Source organism: Choloepus didactylus, chromosome 18 (assembly GCF_015220235.1).
Source record: "Choloepus didactylus isolate mChoDid1 chromosome 18, mChoDid1.pri, whole genome shotgun sequence".
Classification (NCBI taxonomy): domain Eukaryota; kingdom Metazoa; phylum Chordata; class Mammalia; order Pilosa; family Megalonychidae; genus Choloepus; species Choloepus didactylus.
Window position 1 is genome coordinate 4,654,189 of NC_051324.1, and position 22,953 is coordinate 4,677,141.

The 22,953-nt window shown below is 46.8% G+C and overlaps 1 protein-coding gene across 1 annotated transcript in view; it reads right to left on the reverse strand.

Annotated features, from left to right (window-relative positions):
• Nucleotides 1-1,058: 1,058 nt before the first annotated feature.
• Nucleotides 1,059-22,953, reverse strand: part of HS3ST3B1 (heparan sulfate-glucosamine 3-sulfotransferase 3B1) — a 44,278-nt gene continuing 22,383 nt past the window's right edge. The window contains exon 2 of the mRNA XM_037810009.1: nt 1,059-4,936. Within this exon, the coding sequence (XP_037665937.1) occupies nt 4,318-4,936 (619 nt within the window). The 3' untranslated portion in view covers nt 1,059-4,317. The remainder of the gene's footprint in view (nt 4,937-22,953) is intronic.

The following is a 22,953-nucleotide window of genomic DNA, read 5'->3' on the forward strand; positions in this document are numbered from 1 at the left end:
GGGGATGCCTGTACGTTAGACAATGCATGCCCCCGACACCAAATAACACTGAGCAAGCCCTTCCCTCTTTCAGTCCTCTTCCAGCCTTCACCGTGAGTTTAGAGCAAGGAGTGCCCCTTGCCAAGAGCAGGGAGCGAGCCCAAAGCCCACCGGCTTCAGTTTTATTATCTAGCCAGGTCTGAAGAAAGCTGTTTTGTTTTCATTGCATTTATTTTTTCATGATTACCTCCTCTTTACAGCAAGAGATAATGGTTTTTCATATCAGATTGTTTCCTTTAAAAACGGAGTAAAATAAAAGAGTGAACCAAATGTTTGAAAAGGAAAATAAATAACTGTGCCAATGGAGTGCTATACCAAAAGAAAACAGAGGGTGGTTGGAGACGGTGTAGACACAGAGATGCTGTCTTGCCCAGGCCCCGTCTGCTTCCGTCTCCTGGATAAGGAGCTGGAGATAAGGGGCATGAGGAGCCTCTGCAAATGGGAGGAGGGAAGGCTGCTGTGATCCAAACCCACCGAGCCACCGATGCCCTAGGGGTCTCGTGTCTGGTTGGGACACCCCCTTCACTGCAGGTCTCGCCCACAGCCCAGCCAGAACCCAGGGCTGGAGCCCTCGGCACCGTGGTGGGATGAAGTTGGATACAATGGATTCATGGATGGAAGTTCCTCTGGGGAGGAGCCCCCCCACCCGAGCGGGCAGTCCTCAGGGTCATTTACAGAAATCCGCCCCCAATTCTTGAGGACTCGTCGATCCCGTGGACACTTTCAGACTGGACTCCTCAAAATCCCAAAGCTCAACTGTCCTCACGATGCCTTGTGTGTGAGTGTGTGTGGGTGCGCTGTTAGTTACCGAATAAAATACCGCTAACTCGTCCACCTGCAATATGTAATAAAATATCAAAAGAGCCCACGGATGGCGGTGAGAGCAGCACAACGTGTGAACTGACACCACTGAATTGTTCACTTAAAGTAGTTAAACTGGGAAATTTTAAGTTGTACATATGTAAACATAATAAAATAAAAATAATAATAAATGTAAAAAAAAAAAAGGTGCCCGCAAGTTGGTAAAATATAGTTTATTTGTTCATACAAAGAAAAGGTATGAATTACCAGAATTTCATTTTCCTAGAAACATCTTTCTTTGTGTAAAATTAATTTGTGTTATACATAGGACAAAATACTTGATTTAATTCTTTGTGTACATATTGGCTATTCTAACATCCAGGTTATAGAAGACACGCTGCTAGAATTTGCACAGTATTTCAGGTTACTGGGCTGAATGAAATGCAGTCATAAATTAATGTTACAAAAGTGGAAAACATCTAACCACACCTTTAAGTTCTACTGATCATCCTTCTTGATAAACAGTAAAGAAAAATGACACTGATTTCTGAGTCAGCACTTTTGATACACACCAAGTGTTTCTAGTTTATTGGAACCTTCTCTCTGCTCACAAAAAATATCCTGGTAGGCTCTGAAACTGTTTCTCCAAAAGGTTTAAAATGGATCTGTCACTCAAAATGACTCCCAAAGAAGAATCCTACCCAAAGGACAGTTTCCCCTTTTCAAAATAAGTATTTATTAGGCAGTCACTAAACTTAAAATACCTTTCTAGGTATCACCAACTACCAAGTCAGCAGACTACTGTACAAACGACTCAAAGAAAGTGTGTGATGGATAGGACAATAAAAACCTCCAATTTTTAATCTTTTTTTTTCCCTTCTTAATGAGAAAAGAAATGAAACTGAGAGAAATAAAGGACTTGCAATGAAAACCAGAGCTTTTCCTGTAAACTGGAAGAAACCCAAAACATGTGCTAGGCCAAACTGCCAAAACATGAAATGATGTTTGTATTCTAGCAGTTAACAAGTTAAGTTTGGTGGCCTTGCAGACTGCAAGAACAGGAAGAAACCAAAGGCTTAATTTTATGCTGTTGCAAAATACCTCCAGGAAGAAGACATGTCCACCCAAGCTCTGAACTAATTATCCCATGCTGGGGTGTCATGTTGGGGCAAAGGCTGGGTCCAGACCGGTTAGGAACTATACGCTATCAGGCCCCAACAAAGAGATGCATGTGATATTTGATTTATTTGTATTATATGGAAAATTTTGCTCCATTGGAGCTAATTACTGACATCTGTTTGGAGTCAAGGATTTGACCCAGAATAGAATTTTGACCCATTTCAGTGTTCGTGACTAAATGACCCTCCTCCTATCTGAAAATTTCCTGTCTCAAGTTTTATTTTAAGGCAGGGAGTAAACAATTTAATCAAACATTGTCCGGCTTTGGAAAGAGGGCAGGAACCCGGAGGGGATGGAAAAGCTCATGTGTGTTCTTCCTATCATTTGTAATGTGCCTTTATTTTTCTGCAGGTCTACAACACCAGCTACAACACACTGGGAGGATGAACGGAAAGCAGATGAGGCAGGACCAGGAAATGGGCTTGGAGGCTGATATTTACTGGAAGCAACATTATGCAGTAACTAGAAAGAGCTGCGCTCAGCTTTGTTTCAAATGAAACTCCCAACGGGAAAAAAAGGCATGTCCAATTAGCACTCATGCAGATGCCGTAGACGCCCATCCAGCAAAAGGGGTGAATCGGGCTAGGATCGTGGTGTTCTACACTATTTCAGAGCCAGTAGGAGAGCTTTGAAATGAAAATAATACCCAGGGAGCTCATGGAACCCTCCTCACAGAATCCACATAGTGAAAGTTTGAGAGCTTTGCAGTTCGGTGCAAGCCAACTAGTAGCATCTGGGCTAAAACTAGTGTGCAAAGACAAACTAGATTATCATCAAGACATCACGGAGAGAACAGTGCCATCTCTGACCACTTTCTAAAGGTGAATTATCGTTTCCTTTTTTCATACAGCAGTCAAGTGATCACATGCGACATCCAAAAGTGTCCTTTGTAAATGTTGCAGCCCCACCATTTTGACAATAAGCATGTCTTCCCACATATGCCTTGATTCTGGCTTAGAAAATTGAGGATAAAATGACTATGTCATTATGTGATATTGCTACATAGATACCCAACTGCCTCCAGCTAATCATTATAAATGATCCCCAATGCTCTCTTAAAAGGGAGGTTTGGGGAGAACATTCTACACCAGCAGGGACAATGCTGGCAACACTCTACTAAGATCTGGTTAGAACCAGGGACACAGGGACAGCTGTGCAAGTGTCAGGTTCAAGTGCTTACAGGTGATATGGAGCTGGCTCTCCCAGGGCCGCCCCTGGTTCTTGCTGTCGGCTGCTGGTGACAGACCACGTGGTCTTTCTGAGATAAGCTAGCATCTGCAAAAGGAGGAGTTCCAGACATCAAGCCACCTGTCATTTTTTGGGTCTGTCTTTTCTCCACCTTGAGGTTATCAGGCCACCGAGATGTGCCCGACATGGGCTGGCTCTGCACCTAGCAGCATCTTGACAGACCATGACAGGGCACAGGGCACCTGATCCCCTTGGGTTTCGATGCCCGGCACCCTTGGCTTGTGCCGGTAGCTCTGCCAGCCTGTGGGATTCTTTGGTGTGTCAAAGCAGACCCGTCTGCCTAGAGAACGGAGCATGGTAAGCTGCCTTACAAACTAAGAGGACATCATCTTTATTCCCAGAGAAGCACCCAAGAACTTTGCACATATGACCCGGAAAAGAGGGGGCTGACAGTGCACACCCTTCAAGCTGGCAAATGAACCAGGGAAATAGAGCAGAAAAGGATGTGGATCCATCCTTCAAAACCCAAAGCCAATGTAAATGGACCTTAGCAAATGGATTCTCCAAGGGCGTGAGCATGCCCCACAAAGACGGTGATTTTGCATGTGCTCAATGAATTTGAGGGGAGAAAACCCAGCTCTGTGGTTTGGATTCTACACCCTTGGAAATGACATCACATCTGCGAGGAAGCTGCAACGTGAGGTATGACCTTCAGAGCGGGGCTGTAGAGGTCCACAGGTGGGAGGAAAGAGGGAAGGTGGACTGGTGGACCCAAGACCCAAGGAGAAGGCGAGAGAACTCAGGCCGAGACGGAAGGCTAATTACCCGTAACAACGAAAATCTCAAAGTTGTGCTTTTCTTCTTCTTAAATATAATGGGCAGGGGGAAACAAATGGAAGCACCATCAGTTGCGAGGAAAAGAACAACAAAATATTAGAGTTCAACACTTTGGAATGTTAACAGATTCTGACGCTAACTCTCTCAAAGGGGTGGCTAGGCAGCTTAGTGAATTAATTGCTCATGAATTAAAAATAAATTATTATAAAATAGATTTCTGTACATTTTACATACATATAATCTGTCTCCATATATAAGCCACGTGGGATGTTCTCAGTCCCAGCCAAAGTCGTGCCCAGTCATCTGGTAGAACTTGCGGTTGAAGGGCCGGTAGAAGGCCCGCAGGCTGCGTAGTGCCGCGCCGTCGATGGCGGGGTGCGGCCGGCCCTTGGTCTTGCCCAGGCAGTGGGGTCGGCTGCTGCCCTCGGCCTTCTTGAGGCAGGGGAAGCCCTTGGTCTTGTTGAAGTAGAAGTGCTTGTCCGTGATGATCCTCTTGAGGCCCAGGAAGTCCTGCACGCGGCCCAGCTCGCCGGCCGGGTCGCGGATGAGCCGCTCGCCGCTCACGAACAGCAGCTGACGCAGCGGGAAGTGGCGCAGCCAGTGCTCCAGGTGCTTGGCGTAGAGGCCGATCTGGATGGCGCTCCACGACGCGTCCACCAGGCCCGCGGTCCGGTTGGCGAAGGTCAGGCTCTCGAAGGGCGGGATGTCGGGCCGCTTGGAGAGCGTCTGCGTGTAGTCCGAGATGGCCCGGGTCACCGGGTCGCGCACCACCACGATGAGCTTGGTGGCCCTGGACATGGCGGCGATGCGCGCGGGCGCCTCGCGCGTCACGAAGTAGCTGGGCGTCTTCTCCATGGTGATCTGCCCGTCCAGGGTCCTCGGCATCAGGTCCCTGAGAAAAGTGAAACAGACCAAATCGGGTCAGAAAGTGATGCCTCCAGGACCACACGCCTTGCCATCAACCCTCCTAATCCCACCTTTTTCGTCACTGGGAAGAGCTTGTAGAAACAGGTAACGATGCCAGTGGAATTTTAGAGCCGAAGGGTACATTAATATGCCATCTGAAGTCTGGAAACTATCTACCTGAAATAGGAAGATATCCTCACCCAAGGTATAAAAAGAGCAAGACACATATTTCTTGAAGACCCTCCTGTGGGTGTCACCTCTCACTTATTGTTCAGGGCATCCAGCTTTTAAAGACTGCCATCGACAACGTGCCCCAAACATCTAATGTCAGAACACTACGGCCTCTGGCCTTTGGATAGGTTGCCTTTCCCAAACGATGGCATCTGGGGCTCCTGGAGATGTGATCGTCTGTGAGTTCTCTCTGGGCTGTCTTAAGACGCTCACTATGCCTGAGCACTAGAGGGAAAAGGTGACCCAGGTCCAGCCGGGTTGTACCCGTTTTATCAGTGACCAGTGACAAGATGGCCTTACTCTGAGGAACATTTCTGCAAGCAACAAAGCGCAGAGCAGCCAAAAAAATCGGGTGAAATCAGAGGAAGTATAAATGAATGCAAACATGCCCAGAGGAAAGTCACAAACACAACTCTAGAAGTTTCAAGTAATACTTGGGCTTCCAAGACAAAATCAAGGCTTGTAGATCTAGCCCTCATTCATTTAAACAAGTGTGTCTTCAAAAATGTTACAATCTACAGTTGAATCAGGCCATTATTATTATTATTATTATTATTATTATTATTATTTTGGTGGCAATTAATGCTAAAAACAACACGATTCACTGACGTAAGACCTCGTTTAAAAGAAATTAAGTCAAGAGACACATGAGTATAGCTGATACTATAAACCAAAAGGCCGTGTGTGTGAGTAATTACATGAATTCTGTTCTATGACTGTGCAATTGCTACTATAAGACATTTGGGGATGGGGCTGAATCCAGAGTTTCAGGGGCTGCTGTTGATGCTGCTTGTCCATGCAGGAGAACATTTTCAAGTTGGGTTATAAGAACGTGCTGTAGGAAGTGGAAACAGCCGAAAAAACGGCAAGGAGGGGGTGTGGTGGTTTGAAGCTGTATGTACCCCTGAAAAACATGTTCTTAAATTAATCCATTCCTGTGGGTGTGAACCCATGGTAAGTAGGACCTTCTGATGAGACTACTTCAGTTAAAAGTGTGGCCCAACTCATTCAGGAGGGGTTTTAATCCTATTACTGGAGTCCTTTGTAAGAGGAATGAAACTCAGACAGAGAGAGAGAAAGCCACAGGGAGGTGAAATCAACGGAAACTGGAAGAGGAGGGAGAGACCAGGAGATACAGCCGTGAGCCTTGCTGTGTGGCAGAGCAGCCAAGGATCACCGGCAGCCAGCCCCAAAAAAGTCTTTGGGGAGAAAGCATCACCTTGATGATGCCTTGACTTGGACTTTCTTTTAGCTTCAAAACCATAAGCTAATAAATTCCCACTGTTGGACCTGATCCATCACATGGCATCTGCTTGAGCAGCCCTGGAAACTAAAACAGAGGGTAAGGCGGGAGGACTGGAGAAAGGGAAGGAGGAAACACCTGGGGAGGAAGGTACGTGCTGGGGAGAAGTGGGACATAAAAACAGGCGCTTGAGCCAAAGACAATGCCTATTTGTTTAAGGTTCTGCTGCACCTCGGGAGATGGGAAACTAAAAGGCAGAACGAGTTCAGGTGGGTTCAGGTATCCTCTGCAAATGTGGGGAGGTGTCTGGACAAGTTCCACAAAGCTGGGGCTGTGTGAGTCACATCCTCTGCTCTAAGCCTGTCACCTATATGATGCGTAGTACAGCAGGTACCCAAAATACGTGTGAGAAAACGAATGAATAAATGGCTGGGCTCATCAATAAGCCCCGAATGAAAATATTAAGATTAAGAGTATGGGTTTTGGTATAAATGAGCCTGGGTTTTAGCCAGTGCGACCAGGAGGCAAGTTACTTAATCTCCCTGAGCCTCAGTATCCTAATGTGTAAAATGGGAATAATTCTGTGGACTTCAAATGAGGCGGGTGAAGGTGATGCAGCGTAACTGAGCAGTCAAGGAACGCAGGCTCGGAAATCAGCCAGCCCGGGTTCAAATCCTGACTGTGCCACTTATATAAGCTGTGTCACCTTCAACAACTTAGCTTTTCTGTGTCTCACTGGCCTCACCTATATAAAGGGAGATGATGACACCTATGTCAAGGGAGTATTGAGAATTAAAACTACAATTATAATGTGCTTCGAACTTGACTGGCATCCGGTATGTACTTGACAAATATTAGCTATTATTATTATTATAATTTGCTCAGTACACAGTTTATGGCACATGGTGGGACCACAATAGAGTGTGTGTGTGTGTGTGTTACGTGAAAAGAAGGCATGTTGACTAACTGCAGGCTATGACCTTCCGTTAGCTTTGGGATAAGAGATTTCTCCTTATTCCCACCTGGGAACAGGGATAGGAAAAAAACAAAAAATTCCACATCAATTTTGACCAAATGTTTAGCTCTCAGCAGGGTATTCTAAACCTCCCGATTAAAGCCATCTCCAATCTACTGAAACCACAACTCTGCTACTGAGCCCATCTGTGGAAACGAGAATATAAACTGTCCATCATGCCAGCCAGAAAGGGTGATCCCCCGGGGAGACTTGCTCCTTCGGGGTCCCCGGCAACAGGGAAGAACGTTTTTTCCTTCAAGATGATTCCCCCAGCAGAACTGCAGCCAGCCCCGGCTTACGCTAACACTGGATTAACCCACTTTGCCCATTAACCACGTAGATTAATGTAGCTTTGCCATCGGGCTAATATGACCATAGATTAGAGAGAGTGCCACTAGCAACTTATTTTCCTTTTCACTAAAAAGGCCAAGTCAGAGGAATCCCGAGTTCTTTTCCTGTGTTAAACCACCGGCAACTGGACAATCGGTAAGAGAGTAAGATTCGGAAGCAAAGTGGCATTGCTGAGATTGAAGGAAACTCAGTGCCCCAAGTTCTCTGTGGCCACTGTGGGAGATGTGGGGTGGCTGGGAAGGGGGCAGCGTGGGCTCGACTCCCGGCACCACCGCTGAGAAGGTGTGACGCTGGTCACTACCGACCCTGTTGACACTCAGATTCTTCATCTGAGCCTGGGGGCAGTGGTGATGCCCACCTCCAAGGGTCTGTGTGTGTGTGTTTTACTTTTTATTTTATGTAATATTTACACACACACACACACATACATATACTATAGATATAATATCTATAAAGACAACTCAAAATTTCCCACTGGTGTTAATTACATTCACTGTATTGTGCAACCGTCAGCAATGTCCATTGTCCCAGCTTTTTCATCACCTCAAACAGAAACTCTGTGCCATCAGGCATTACCTCCCCTTCCCCTCACCCCCTGGTCCCTAGTAACTTGTAAATCTATCAGTCTCTGTAAATTTGCTTATTTGATACAAGCAAGATCACACAATATTTGTCTTTGTTTTTGGCTTATTTCACTCAACATGATGTCTTTAAGGTTCATCCTCACTGTCGCGTGTGTCTGATCTTCGTGCCTTTTTCTGGCTGGACGGGATCCCACTGAGGGCACAGACGACTCTCTTAATCTACTCCGCTGCTGGTGGACACGTGGGTTGCTTCCACCTTTGGGGAACTGTGACTAAAGCTTCCTGGGGCTTTGAGAGGCCTGTGAAGCCAACTGGCGGAGATGGACAGCAGCGAGCCTGCTCCTAGCTGGTGCTAGGAAAACGGACACAGTTACTTCCGTTGACAGGACCCTGGCAAGGACAGAAGGGAGCCAGGTTTGCACGCACGTGACTTGTTACTTGGTTCTACCCACAAAGGAGCAGCGGGAGAGGCCGGGCCCCTGCGAGAGGCAAAGGGGCATTTGGGAATGTTGGGGTCTGCTCTCAGCCTGCCTGGGGTCCAGAACCACCTCTGATCCTTGCTGCCTGCATTTCCTCAATGTCCCCAGAGAAGGGCCCAGCAGTCACGGAATCCAAAGGCTAAACAGGCAATCATGAGTAAGAAACCACATAGTGGGAATATTAATATGGAAATGGAGAGCTGTGCTACAGTCGAGGCCAAGGGCAAAGCCTCCTCAGCCACAAGTGAGATTCCCCGAGCGGTGAGCAGATTTGCTGGGCTTCACTGACTGCTGGACACCCACACCATTCGGGGGTCCCAGTGCTGGGGCTCTGTCTCCCCAGGAGAGGCTGGCGTTTGTACAAATGTGCTGGCGAGCACTCAAGGGGCCTCGTGACTGTCTTCAACTTCTCCTTTTTAAAACGATGGAGCCAGTGAGCTACTGATGTGCAGAGACTTGTGGGAACCCTCACCCTTGTCCACTGGAGGCTTTGGGGCGAACCCCCTCAGCATGCTTTGCTGCAGATGAAACGTGGCGCGTGGCCATCGGCAGAGAAGCAGAACCGGGTTTTCCGTCATTTCAGCAAACACCTCCTGAGCCCTCGCCGTAGGTGACCAGGGGCACATTTGTGGGGACGCTGGGCTCCGAGGGAGGGGGAGTTGCCCCGGCTCACTCCTGTGGGTCCACCAGTGGGGAGCACAGCACGGCCTGAGACACGCATGGACAGCTCCTGGCACAGAACTTTCCGGGCAGTTCCAGGGAAGTCTCCTTTCTCCTCCATTAACTGGAGGCCCTGGAGAAAAGTTCTTTCCATACATTTGCTTCCTGGGCCCACCTAGCAGCCCAAGATCTTCCATCCCCCTTGCTGGCTCATGCTCCCCCATCCTCACACTGAGAAACCTCTCTGAACGCAACAGGGGCAGGCTTGAGTGAGCAGGCCTGGCCGGTTCGTTAGGCCGCTCATTAGGAAAGCTGATAATTACACAGTGCCAAGGAGCTTGCAGAGAAACTTCCGCAGACATTACGTGACATAACCCATCACAACAAGCCTTTGAGGTAGGGACTGAGATCTCCAATTTTAGTAATGAGGAAACTGAGGCTGGAGGAGGACAGCATGAATCATATGCAGTGGGTCACAACCTCCAAATCAAAGAGCTGGGGCTGGGGGTCAGCTGCCCTGGTGTACCCCAAACCCCTTCTGTTACCTCCCAACCCTCTTTCCTCCGTGCAACTTTCTTCCTTCTTCATATGATTAAGATCACCTAGGGAGACACACTTGTGCTCTCTTTAAGTAGAGATATGCATATTTTTTTTCTCTTGTTCATAGACTATCATCTTAATAGCCAGTGTTAAGATGATGAGGGCTGGTGATGAAGGCTCAAATGTGGGTCAGGTTTTGAAACAAGGACCTTCTGGGTCTCCTTCTCCCACTGAGACTGCTTTCTCTGGACTGGAAACATCAGCAATCCCTGCCCCAGCGTCTGCCCTCCAGCCCCCCGCCCGCCCCACCGAGCACCAGGCACACATCGCTCATAAATGCTTGTGGCGCAGAAGGAGCTGGGGCCGTGGATGGAGCTGGGGCCGTGGACGTCCACGTCTAAGGGAGCTGCACTGCGCACAGGCAGGGAGAAGAGGCCCGAGGAGAGGCTGCCCAGTCCCCCGGGGGCTGCCACAGTCACGTCCCACAGACTTGGTGGCTCAAAACCCCAGGAAGCTATCGTCTCACGGTTCTGGAGGCCGGAAGTTGGAAATCAAGGTGTCAGCCCGGCCTGGCTCCCTCCGACGTGTGTAGGGTTCTGCTGGTGGCCGGCTCCCCTTGACGTTCCTTGGCATAATTCAATCTCTGCTTCCATCGCACGGCTGTGTCACTCTCTGGCTCCTGCTGACTGTGTCCAAGTGTCCCCTTCTTGCAAGGAGACCAGCCATGTGGCATGAAAGGCCCACCCTAACCCAGCAAGGCCTCAGCTAATCACCTCTCCATAGACCCTGTTTCCAAGCAGGCCCCCATGCCTGGGGAGGGGTGAGGACTTGAACGTGTCTTTGTGGGGAACAGGATTCAATCTCTAAGAGAGGCCCGGGAGGCCCCAAGCAAAGGCCTGTGCCAGCCGGAGGGGGTGGGCCAGGACCCAGCAGGAAAGATCTCACTTCTTCAGAGAGGCTGTTAGGGGTTGAACTGTGCCCCTCCAAAAAGATACCTGCACACATCCTAACCCCAGTCCCGCCAAGGTGACCTTATTTGGAAATAAGGCCTTTGAAGGTGTGATTAGTTAATATGAGGTGAGGAGTAGGTGGGCCCGAATCCAGTAAGACTTGTGTCCTTACAGGGAAAAGGGATATTTGGAGATAATCAGTGTGCCGGTTTGAATGTATTATGTTCCCCCAGAAAAAGCCATATTCTTTGATGCAATCTTGTGGGGCAGACATAATAGTGGGGATTAAGTTGGAACATCTGGATTAGGTTGTTTGCATGGAGATGTGCCCCACCCAACTGTAGATGATAACTGATGGGATATTTCCATGGAGGTGTGGCCCCACCCATTCAGGGTGGTCCTTGATCAGTGGAGCCATATAAATGAGCTGACAAACAGAAGGAACTCAGTGCAGCTGTGAGTGACATTTTGAAGAGGAGCAAGCTTGCTAGAGAGGAACGTCCTGGGAGAAAGCCATTTGGAAACCAGAACTTTGGAGAAGACGCCAGCCACGTGCCTTCCCAGCTAACAGCGGTTTTCCAGACGCCATTGGCCATCCTCCAGTGAAGATACCCGATTACTGATGTGTTACCTTGGACACTTTATAGCCTTAAGACTGTAACTGTGTAGCCAAATAAACCCCCTTTTTATAACAGCCAGTCCATCTCTGGTGTTTTGCATTCCGCAGCATTAGCAAACTAGAACAGTCAGACAGACAGACGGGGGAAGGCCACAGAGGACGGAGGCAGAGATGGCTGCGGTGCAGCCACAAGCCAAGGAGTACAGGGTTGCAGCTGACACCGGAATTTTGGAAGGGGCAAGGAAGGATTGTCCCCTACAGATCTCCGAGGGAGCATGGCCCTGCTGATGCCTTGATTTCGGACTTAGAGTCTCCAGAACTGGGATACAGTAAATTTCTGTTGTTGTGAGTAAATTTCTGGTTTGTGGCAGCACCAGGAAACCAAGACAGACCTAAGGGTTGAGGCCGGCTTGTCCTCCCATGAATGCCTGGAGAAGATAAGGACAAAGAACTCCAGGGACACCAGTGGGTGGAGAAGAGCTGGGTCACAGGGCGGGAGCCTGAGACCAGAGGGTCCAGAGAAGGCACTTTGGGCGTCTGACTTGAGGACAGTGATCGGGAAGCCCCGTGGCACCTCTGAGGCAGCCGGGTTCACCTGGCTGCATAGCAGTCACCTGAGGAGCTTTTAACATCCCCTCCATGCCTGGGCCCCACCCCAGAACCACGGAATTGGGGCCCCGGCATTGGGGCCCCAGCGTTGGAATATTTTAGACGACTCTGACGTGCAGCCACGATTGGACACCGGATTCTTTTGGCATCTGCAGGCCTGGAACGTCAGTCTCAGACATCAGTCATTTATCCCACTGATATTCATGTGCACTTCCAAAGAGGGCCCCGTGGAGAGGAAAAATCAAAGTAACACTATGAACAGAACTGGAAGGCGTACAGATAATCCAAGACTTGCGGTTTGGGTCAAAGGGTTAGCGCCAAGGCTAGAGCTGAAAGAAGGATGGTGCTGGAATGAGTGGGGGTTGATGCCCTGATGGTCAACAAGTCACAGAAAAGAGAACAAATAAAATACAATCAGGCTGAGCACCAAGGGAAGGAAATGATGTTTGTTTTCCCTAAGCACAAACACGTGCACGCACACACACACCTTAGTTACCAAATACAAATCAAGCAAAAGGAACTGAGAAGAAAAACAAGGCTATTTCTACTAGTGTGAAGGGCTAACAGATGCACCTATTTCTTTTATTATCAAGAATTAGATAATATCATCCTGGTACTAGTACTAGAACCTCTGATTTATGCTTTGGCCAAATCTGTGGCCAAATGAAAATGACTTCTCTCTTAAAACTCTCTGTGAAACTCAGAGGAATTCGTGTTAAAAATGGCTGCTGGACACATCCCAAGTTAATTTGGGCAGAGAATAAAAATGTGCATGCAGGGCCTCCCTGAGGAGCTGGGGGAAAGTGCAGAGGTATTGGACTTCCTCACCTGAATTGTTGCTGATGTTCTCACAAACATTGAGGACTGATGGTTTGGTATGCCGAGACCTCTATCTTGGGGCTTGCCCTTGGGAAGCTCATTACTGCAAAGGAGATGCTAAACCTGCCTATAATTGTGCCTAAGAGTCTCCCCCTGAAGACCTCTTTGTTGCTCAGATGTGGCCCCCTCTCTCTCTCTCTCTAACTAAGCCACCTTGGCAGGTGATCTCACCGCCCTCCCCCCTACGTGGCACCTGATTCCCAGGGGTGTAAATCTCCCTGGCAATGCAGAGTGTGACTCCTGGGGATGAATCTGGACCTGGCATTGTGGGACTGAGAGTATCTTCTTGACCAAAAGGGGGATGCAAAATGAGACGAAATAGTTTCAGTGGCTGAGAGATTCCAAATGGAGTCAAGAGGTCACTCTGGTGGGCATTCTTATGCATTATATAGATAACTCTTTCTACGTTTTACCACTGGAATAGCTGGAATAAATACCTGAAACTATCAAACTCAACACAGTAGCCTTGACTCTTGAAGATGATTGTATAACAAAGTAGCTTACAATCACAATGGAGTGTGATCGTGAAAACACTGTGGCTCTCACTCCCTTTATCCAGTGTATGGATGGATGAGTAGAAAAATGGGGACAAAACTAAATGAAAAATAGGGTGGGATGGGGGGGGATGATTTGGGTATTCTTTTTCATTTTTATTTTTATTTTTTATTCTTATTCTGATTCTTTCTGATGTAAGCAAAATGTTCAAAAATAGATTCGGGTGATGAATGCACAACTATATGATGGTACTGTGAACAGGTGATTGTACACCATGGATGACTGTAGGGTATGTGAATATATCTCAGTAAAACTGAATGGCCGCTGGGCCATTTTCCGCTTTTCTAATCTTGAGGCAGGGTGGGTGAGAACGATGGCCACAATGATGTCTGAGGGTAGAATCTCCGACCTCAGGTCACAGCAAGAACCTGGACTGTGACTTTCCTCTGGGGAAGCCACTGAGGCGGGCAGGTGAGCCAGTTACCTGCTGGGGCCGTTTCCCATCAGGCGATGGCTGCCATGGGACACTGGCGAAGCAGTTTCCCACCGACCCTCCCACGGTCTTGATGGGGCACTTATGTGTTAACTGCTAAAAGCCAACTATTATAACCAAACCTCCAAGACAACATGACTGGGAAATCAGAATGACCCACAGGAGTTCCCCCAAAGCCCTATAATTCTGATGGTATCCAATAGCAAATGCTGCCTTAATTTTCTTTGGCTGTTTCTTTCTTTCCTCGAATGACACCCCAGCTCCCCTACTCCAGCAGCTGAACCGATTATCTGAACTGGTAAATTACACAATAAAAATGAACATAATTGAAATGGGTGTAACCTAGCTCACTGCACACAAACAGATGGTGGGACATTGACACAAAGCAGAAAATGGAAGTTAACGAGCTTCAGATAATGGAAAAGGCCACAAAACCGCATTGTGGGGTGGGGTAGGACCCACTAAGGAAACAGGAAAACTGGGAGTCGGCAAGGGGACTCTCAGCCTACCCCTTTTCCCTCTTCCATTGGGAGGATGACCTCCTTCCTTGGTTTTGGAAATACTCCGCCATCTTGGAACCCCAACTAAGATTTCTTCTAGTTTTAAAAATCAAAATCACTTGTGTCCAGTTCTGTGAGCTTTGGCAAATGATGGAATTGCAAAACCACCACCACAATCAAGATGTAAAACAGTGTTATCACTGTCCCCCCACCCCAAATTTCCTTGTGCTGCTTCTTTCAAATGAAGATTTTCAAGCAAGCTATTTCTGCAGAACAAGTTCTCTTACAAACAGCCAGAGGCTTTCCAAATCCTTGTTTTGAAACTGAGGCAAACACTGGTTGAAATGAGCAAATGGTCAACAGGGACTTAGAAATCCTGACATAACAGAAATATTTACTGTTGTTCCAAAAAAATAAAATACAGAGAGACAAGTTATTTCTATGAAGCTGCCCGCCTTCGTCTCTCACTTCCAGTCTGCTCCTAGTTGGCCCTTTGCCCTCGCCACACTCCTGGTGGGTTCTGGCCTCAGTTTCCTCATCTGTAAAGTGAGCACAGTAGGAGGCTGTGACGGTTCTGGCCACTCAAGGAAACTGCTCTGAGTCTAATCCCGAGGGTACAAACTGGAAACTGAGTCAAGTCACATCATCTTCAGCTTTTCCACAAAGCTCATGTCTGGCCTCTGAGAATTCATGAAACAAAAATGCAACAAAGGAAAATCTTTACAAGCTGGAGAATTAAGATTTCTAGGAAGGTTACACCTCCTTCTCCAAAAACAAACAAAACAACCTTGCTCCTAGCTCCAAATTTGTCTAGGAAATGAGGATGTCCCTTATAAGGGGCAAAACAGAGCGTGCCGTTTTCTGAGTACCCGATAAACCCACAAAAATCAGCAGCTGAACTCAAAAACATGGGGATTCCATCTCTCCTCGGTTTCCTTTCCATGAACCACTGTGTGGGCACCCAGGAAAGAGGTTTTGGTGTCCATGACCCTCCAGGGACAAAGTGGGCCTCTGGACCCTTAGCCTCGGCCACCGCCACGAGGAATCACATTCGCATCTGTTTCAGTTCTTCGAAGGCTCCTCTGCCCCAGAGACCCTGAGCTGAGGGGGCTTCCAGGGTTCAGGGGCCTTCACCACTCTGCTGGTCAGGAAAACTCGAGAGGGTCCTCCACTCTGGCTCCTTCCTCCTCCAAAGCAAAGTGGGAGCCCCCTTCTCTCTACTCAGGAAAACTGGGGTTTAAAAAAGTTAAAATGTCTTATCCTAAGACACGCAGGACAAGGGCTAAATATCAAACGTTCTGCCTGGAAAACATATCCAAATAATGTCTCATTTTACGCAAGGATGCCCCTCGCTCCCAGAGCTGCTCGGTTAACCCCGTCTCGTCTTCTTGAACTGGAGGGGCTTCAGGCCCTCGGTGCTGAGACGCTGGTGTCCACCCAGTCTGCTCGGTAGGGAAGGGTGGGAGAGAATGGGGGGCAAAAGGAGGACCCCTGGAACCGGTGCCTTTCTCTGGGGCTGAACACTGAGCTCTTTCAGGTGCCTGGATCTCAGAAGGAAGGCTGCAGCCTTTCGGATAAACTGGGGGTAGGGAGAGGGGACGGGAGGTGACATTTCTAATAAGCCAGCTTCCAAGGGCCAGACAAGTCCCAGAGGTGAAAGACACGGGCAGGGTGCGGGCCGTGGTGGTGTCTCTTCCCCAGGTTTGGGTGTGACATCCCCAGAGACCAAAGTGTCAAAGCATTTTCAAAAGAAAATCCAGTGAGGAGAGAACGAGTAGGCCTCCTCATCCATGACAGACGTAACATGTGGGAGCCAAACCATCCTTACCCTCATCCTTATCTTACTGTCCCTTTCTACACTCCCCCAAACTCCCCTGTGCCTTTCCACCTCAGGACATCATGAACTACAGAGAACTTCGGGGCACAAAAGACCAGAGCTACAGTCTCTCCTCTCCCCTCTCTTTCCCTACAAAAAAGATGAGCTGGCAGGGAGGAGAGAAGGGGCCTTCCCTGGAAAACACCCACAGGGCCTGATGGGAGGGAGCCCCCACCCCCGCCCCCAACTCTCCCGAGAGTTGTAACTTGAACTCTAAATGGCAACTCAGTGAAGTTTCCTCTTTAAAGGAGTTTCTCTTCCCGGTTGTTTAGTTTGGGGGTAGGAGGAAGATATTTATCAGCTCAGCCACCCTTAAACAGGAACCTCCTTCCTTTCCAAGGAAGCCTCAAAGCCTCAAAGCGTGGAGCTGCCCTTCAAAGGGCCACATCTCCATAAATAATTATCTCCATTTGGGAGAGATGTTTGCATATCAAAGAATTCCTTTGGGAGGGCATTAAACGATCTAAAATAAGATAGTAACTAGCCTGCTCCTCTCCTCTGTCTGGGAGCCATCACTGGAGCTACCGGAAGTGATGTCATTATTCTTTATAAAGTTTTCTGGGTCCTTTTTTCTTGCCTTTTTTTTTTTATTTGAAAGGTAATGGGCAGGAACGAAGGAAAAATAACAAAGAGTGCCCCCCCCAGCTCTCCTGCTCTCCCACCCCTCTCTCTCTCCTCTCCACCCCCATCCCCACCCCCCAGGGCCCAGATTTGGCCTCCATTGTCCTAGAATTTCAATACTGCTCAGAAAACGAAAAGCCTTTGAATGCTGTAAGGGGGTGGGGTGCAAAAGAGCATCGGGCTCCTCTGGGGCAGCTCAAGGGCCCTTTCATTTGGGCGGAATCCTCCGTTAGAGACCCTGCCTCACAAGTTCCCATTCCTGGAAGGGGCTGGGGGTGTGGGAGGTGGAGGGAGGGTTTCAATTAAAAGCTAATGGCCTTTTGTGCGGGAGTCTCTGGGTACTGCTCCCGCATACTGGACCTCACTGCGTGCGCAGACAGATCCTGTGAAATCAGAGTGATCTGTGCCCTGTTTCCTGGAAAAAAAGAAAAATAATTTTTTTTTTTTTTTGGATCATTAGAAAAAAAAAGTTTTCTGGGAAGCAGACTTTTTAGAAAGTAAAATCAGCTCTGCCATCGGGCAGGGGGGAGGTGGAGCTGGGTACCCCCTAAGCAGGGGAGGGGCCCCCAGAATCCAGCTGGAGAAAGGCTGCATTTAAAGGGGCTCTGCTCCGGTCCCAGCCTGACAGGTTGTTCTCTGCAGAGATCGTCGCTGATCGGTTCTGGCTTCCAGGTCTGGACCGTGCTTCTTTTCACGTGCTTGGCAGCAGAGGCCCAACACGGGGTGTCCCTCTGCTTTATGTTTCCCAGGCTCCCTGCTTCACCCCAGGAAGAGCTGCCTTCCCTCATGCCCTTGGTAACAAGTGCCAGCCTTTAACACCAGGTCTTGCCCAGAGTTGAAGCACCCCCGGTCAAGGAAGAAGGGATGAGAATCCAGTGAGAAAAAAGGACTGAGAAAAAATGGTCTCCATTTCCCTGTGTGTCAAACTTAATGGATTGGCTTAAGAGGTGTCCTCCAGCTCCAAAATCCTGTAAGGTGACCCTTACAACCTCCATCTCCCCTCATCCCCCTGCACCTCTCCCCACAGGCAGCAGGACAGCATACCCACATTGGCAGGGGTCAGGCAGAACCTCCACAAATATTTTGGTGGACTGAATGTGTACAAAATGCACCTTAACAGGATGGTAAAGGAGTGCCCCCCAAGAGGAGTAATTCAAACTGAAGTCAATGTCAAGCGTACCCTAGAACTAGGAACCCACTTTGTTAGGCAATCTGGTGAGTAAGAAAAACAAAACAAAACAAAACAAAAACCCTAGGGTTCAAGGGCAGGCTGTGCAGCCTCAGGGAAGTTACCTAACATCTCTGTGCTCTCTTTCCTTATCTGTAAAATGGAAGCATTTGTCCTGCCTAGTTTACACACAAAAAATAAAATTTGGAGAGCCAAATGCAGTTTGTAGGTCAATAAGCTCTCAAAGCAGCAAAAACCCTTATGTGTGAGTTGAAAAGATTCACACACGTAGCTCAGAGACACCGAGTCTTGATTTACTATAATTCTTCACTTGTGCTGTGACGAATCCCATTTTCTCAGATTGTTTTGGACTTACCTTCTTAGTCCCCAGGTAGGATGATGGAGACAAAGGAAAACTGAGCTCTCCTTCTTAGGCTGAAGTCACTGAATATGATGATCAAGCCAAAGAGGAATGAGAAGTGAGGCCATTTTTAATACAAACACAATCAACTTTGAAGGATGCTTTCTTTCTTTTAACATGGCATACAATGAGGTTTACAAGGAGCAAAGCAGACACAGTTTACCGGCAGGATCCATCTGAAGGCTGGTGAAAAGAAACAGCCCAACTGCTGAAAAAAACAGACCTGCATCGTGACTACCTGATATAATCACTTACTTTCCCTAAAAATGACCGTGGAACCAGTAGGAATTTGGGACCAGACAAATCCCCATCAACTCTTGACTTAAGTCTGAGATAATGGCTCCCCTAGCTCTCGGCTTCCCTTCAGCTCCACAAACAGAGAACCTCATTTTATGGTTATCAACTGAAAACAGTATAAAGTAAATGAGGTCAATAAAAATCTAGAGATACAGGATTGAGTTGAGTTAAGCTAAGATGAAGGGAAATGATATGCAAATAAAGTTCCCTTATCAAAGGCTTTAAAGGAGCTCAGTGACATTTCAGAGAAGAGAGAAGTACTCTCTACAGAGAGAACATGCAGGGAGAATTTGGAGAAACTACTGACAAAGGAAAAGCAGCTGCTGCTTCTCTTGCCTTGGTTGTCAACACCAGTGGGTCCCTCTTCCCAGTAGGTTTGCAGTGGACCAAGGGACACCTTAGGAAACTAAGAGAGGACATGGCAGGGCCAGTGGAAACTTCTTCATGGATATCCATCAATTAAAGTCCTCCCTTCCACATCCTTTTTGTGAGATTGTGAAAGCTTCCCAGAGTCAATTTTCAGCAGGAGAAAAATAAAACCAATCTCCCCCAATTCTCGAGATCAACCATTTGTTCTAAAAACTCAATAAATTTTCAGCAGACTACTAGAGAGTCCAACTTGCCTGTGTATTTCACATTCAAAATTAGGAGAGGAAGAAAGTGTTGCCTGAGTCTGCTGAGCCTTAAAATTTCTAGCAGCTTTTCTGTAAAAGATTCCCCTCCTCTCCAGAAAGGGACAAAACTCTCAAGGAGATCAAATAACTAAATAGTTACTGAGAGAGCTGCTAAGAATTACAAGTGAGATTAGTCTTTAATCTGCATCAGCCCCAGGGAAAAACTCAACCGTCTATTTTTTAAGCCTAATGATTATTTCAAAGAACAAAATGTTCATTGGCATCTTATTGCCTTCTATGTTTTGTTTTGTATTTGTTTGGATTGTGAATTTTAGGATTTTTATCTTCAAAAGAAATACAAGAGAACCAGCAAAATGCTAGGAAACACTCAAAAATGTCTGTTGAATGAAGGAATAAATGAATGAATAAAAGGGAATGAACTAGCAATATTTAAAGCTAATGACCAGAAGTTGTGGCACAAATAGATAAAGAGAATTGGGGGGGAAACTGAGATAATAAATTACCATTTGGGCCACGTTTGAAAATAGTGATGATTTCAGTATCCGGACATATGAAGAAGTTAATTCTAAAGTAACATTTAGTACCTCCAAACCATGTTAAATGACATAATTATACTAAGAACCTGAACGCTGGGCAAAAGCAAAAAACAAGTGTGACACAAGATCAGTGTCCATATTTTCCCCAGCAAGCCTGAGACAAGCAAGCTGTGAGCACATCTTGCCTTTGAACTTTGGGTCCCCAACCCATATGCCTTCTCTGTTCAGATTAATAAGCGGTTACAGTAAATAACAATGAGGAAACTGGTTCTTATTAACAGATTTATGCTAATTATTATTTTACTTGTTAGCTTTAGTTATTATGAAAATTAGTTTGCCTTCCCAAGTGATGGTGGGTTGAGATACCCAAATGTGTCCTAAGGAGCAAGGGGAGGTCAGGCTAGAAATTTAAACTTAGTATTTCTCACGGGTGGCGGAGCAATCAGTGATACGGCAATTTTGCATTGTTTATGGGAATGATGGAGATGTTCTTGCCCCCAAGGAACCTACTGTTTATTTGGAGAGAAATTCCACATGCTGTAAATGAGCCAATAGATATTGTAAGCTCAGTTCAAAATGAGAAATGTGGGAAAACAGCACCCAAGAGTGTCTCCATTGGGTCAAGTGTTGCTTCCTTGAGCTGGACTCAAGGGTAGGTGAAAGTGAAGAAGGTATGAATAAAAGGTACCTAAGTTTAGGAATATGACTCAACCTACTCAAGAGACAGTGACTTCCCATTTAGTCTGGACTGAAGAATTTTTTTCAGGAATGGTGGGAGATAAGACTAGAAAGACAGATGAGAAAACAGACTGGGGTTGCCCCCATTCACCCAGCCCATCCCTCTACTCACTGCTCCCAGAGACATCTTTCTAAATGTGAACTCTAGAAGCCTTCAGAGCCTCTTATAAAGATAAGCATGGAGTTCAGACTCCCTAGCAGGGCACATGGCTTTCTCCAAGTGAATTCTAAGTTCCTTCCTAGCCCCCATTCTCATGGCTCCACCCAATTCTCCTTTCCCCTCAGCTTGGGCAAGTATCCACACTTACTGGAATGGGTTGTGAAATTTCTTGCCTCCCATGGACTTAGTTCTTCTTGGAATATCCCTTCTGGCTCTCATCCTTGCAGTAAACTTCTATTCTACTCATCGCTTCTTTCAGGAAGCTTCTTCTGATAATGCCCCACGACCCAGCCTCAGTCTGGGTTAGCAGGCTGTGCTCCATTCTCACAACCAGCACCTTCCCTGCACACACACACACACACACACATGCACACACACATGACTTATAACACTGATTCATCTGCTATTATGGTCCTCAAGGGGTTTGAGGGCAAGATTGTGCTTTATTTGCACTGTGGCAAAAACAAGTGGTTCTTAAATGAATGACAGATAAGTGAATACATGAGCAAATGCTAGAGAGAATTGGGATTTGACCTCAGAGGCAATGAGAAGCCACGGGGAACACAGGAGGTGAGTGAGAAGAAAATCCTGTATCAGGGATGGGGGCGTCCGTCCTTACCAGCAGCATGTATGGCACAGATTTGGGATTTTAGCAGATTAAAAAAGCCATGAGCCTACTGAAGACTGATACAAGAAAACGTAAAGAAATTTGGAATAAGCAAAAAGATTACTGATGATTCCATCTCCAATGGAAAGTATACATTGTATGAAACCCGCCATTCTGGTTATCTGATTCCGCCTTTTACTGTCTTGGAGATATTTTGCAACTCTGTAAAATAGCAATATTTTACAGATAGCAATGCAAGATAATTCTTGTCCATAGACATGCAAATGAATTCTTTCTGTTAGAGGTTCTAGGGACTTCCCTATCCAACCCCATGGAAAAAGCTGATCTGTAAATTCCTTTCAGCATTCTTTTACTCCAAGCAAGTTTGTGTTCCTTTGACTTCTTTGAACCCATTTAGGTAACTTCTGCCTGTTTCCCTCATTAAAAGTGAAGGACACTAAACCTTTAGCACGTGCTCATTTTGTATTGGTATGGTTTCATTTTTTTTTTTTTTTTTTTTGAAAATTATCTTTTAACAAAAAGGCTGAATTAACTGCACACTTCTTATAAGGCCTTTATCTATGCCAGTGACCATCAGTCCATCAGTCTATCCATCCGACTTATGCGAACGCCCCTCTGAGTACCAAAAACATTTGAACTTTCTTTTGTTTCGTGATTTGCATAACAGAGGTTTGGCTTTTTTTTGTGAAGGCGCTTGGAAGCTGAGGATACAGTTTGTGATCATTTGAAAGGTATTTTTGGGCCAATTTCCACCTCCATTTTATGTCCCCACTGTTGGTTTTCTTCTTCTATTATTTTTAAACCACTTAAAATACTTTTTAAACAAGGTGGATAAAAATAAATGAAAAATACATAGATCTGCATGTGGAGGGGAGATAGTGGGAATGAAAAAGAAGGGGCAGCTAATTCACAAAGATTTTAAAGGAAGAAAAAAAAAGAAAAGCTGGGAACAGGTTAAACAGGAGGAAGGGGGTGGGGGCAAAGAGCACCCTCAGATTTAAAGCAAAATGAACGGAGGACGTGACACTAATGTGCTCTGAATTCATCCCCAGAGGTAGTAGCTCCCCATCTCCTTTTAAAGATGGGGTCAAGCAGCAGAATTTAGGTGTTCACCCAAGAAATGTCAGAAACAACTAAGGATTTTGGTTTTTGTGTCCTCATGTAAAAACAAATCTTAATGGAGAGAAAGCAGTGCCATCCCAGATTCCAGATTAGAAAGGGTCAGCCAGGGCCAGTCCACCCAGAAGGATGGCTGCCTCTCCGAAATGCTTACTG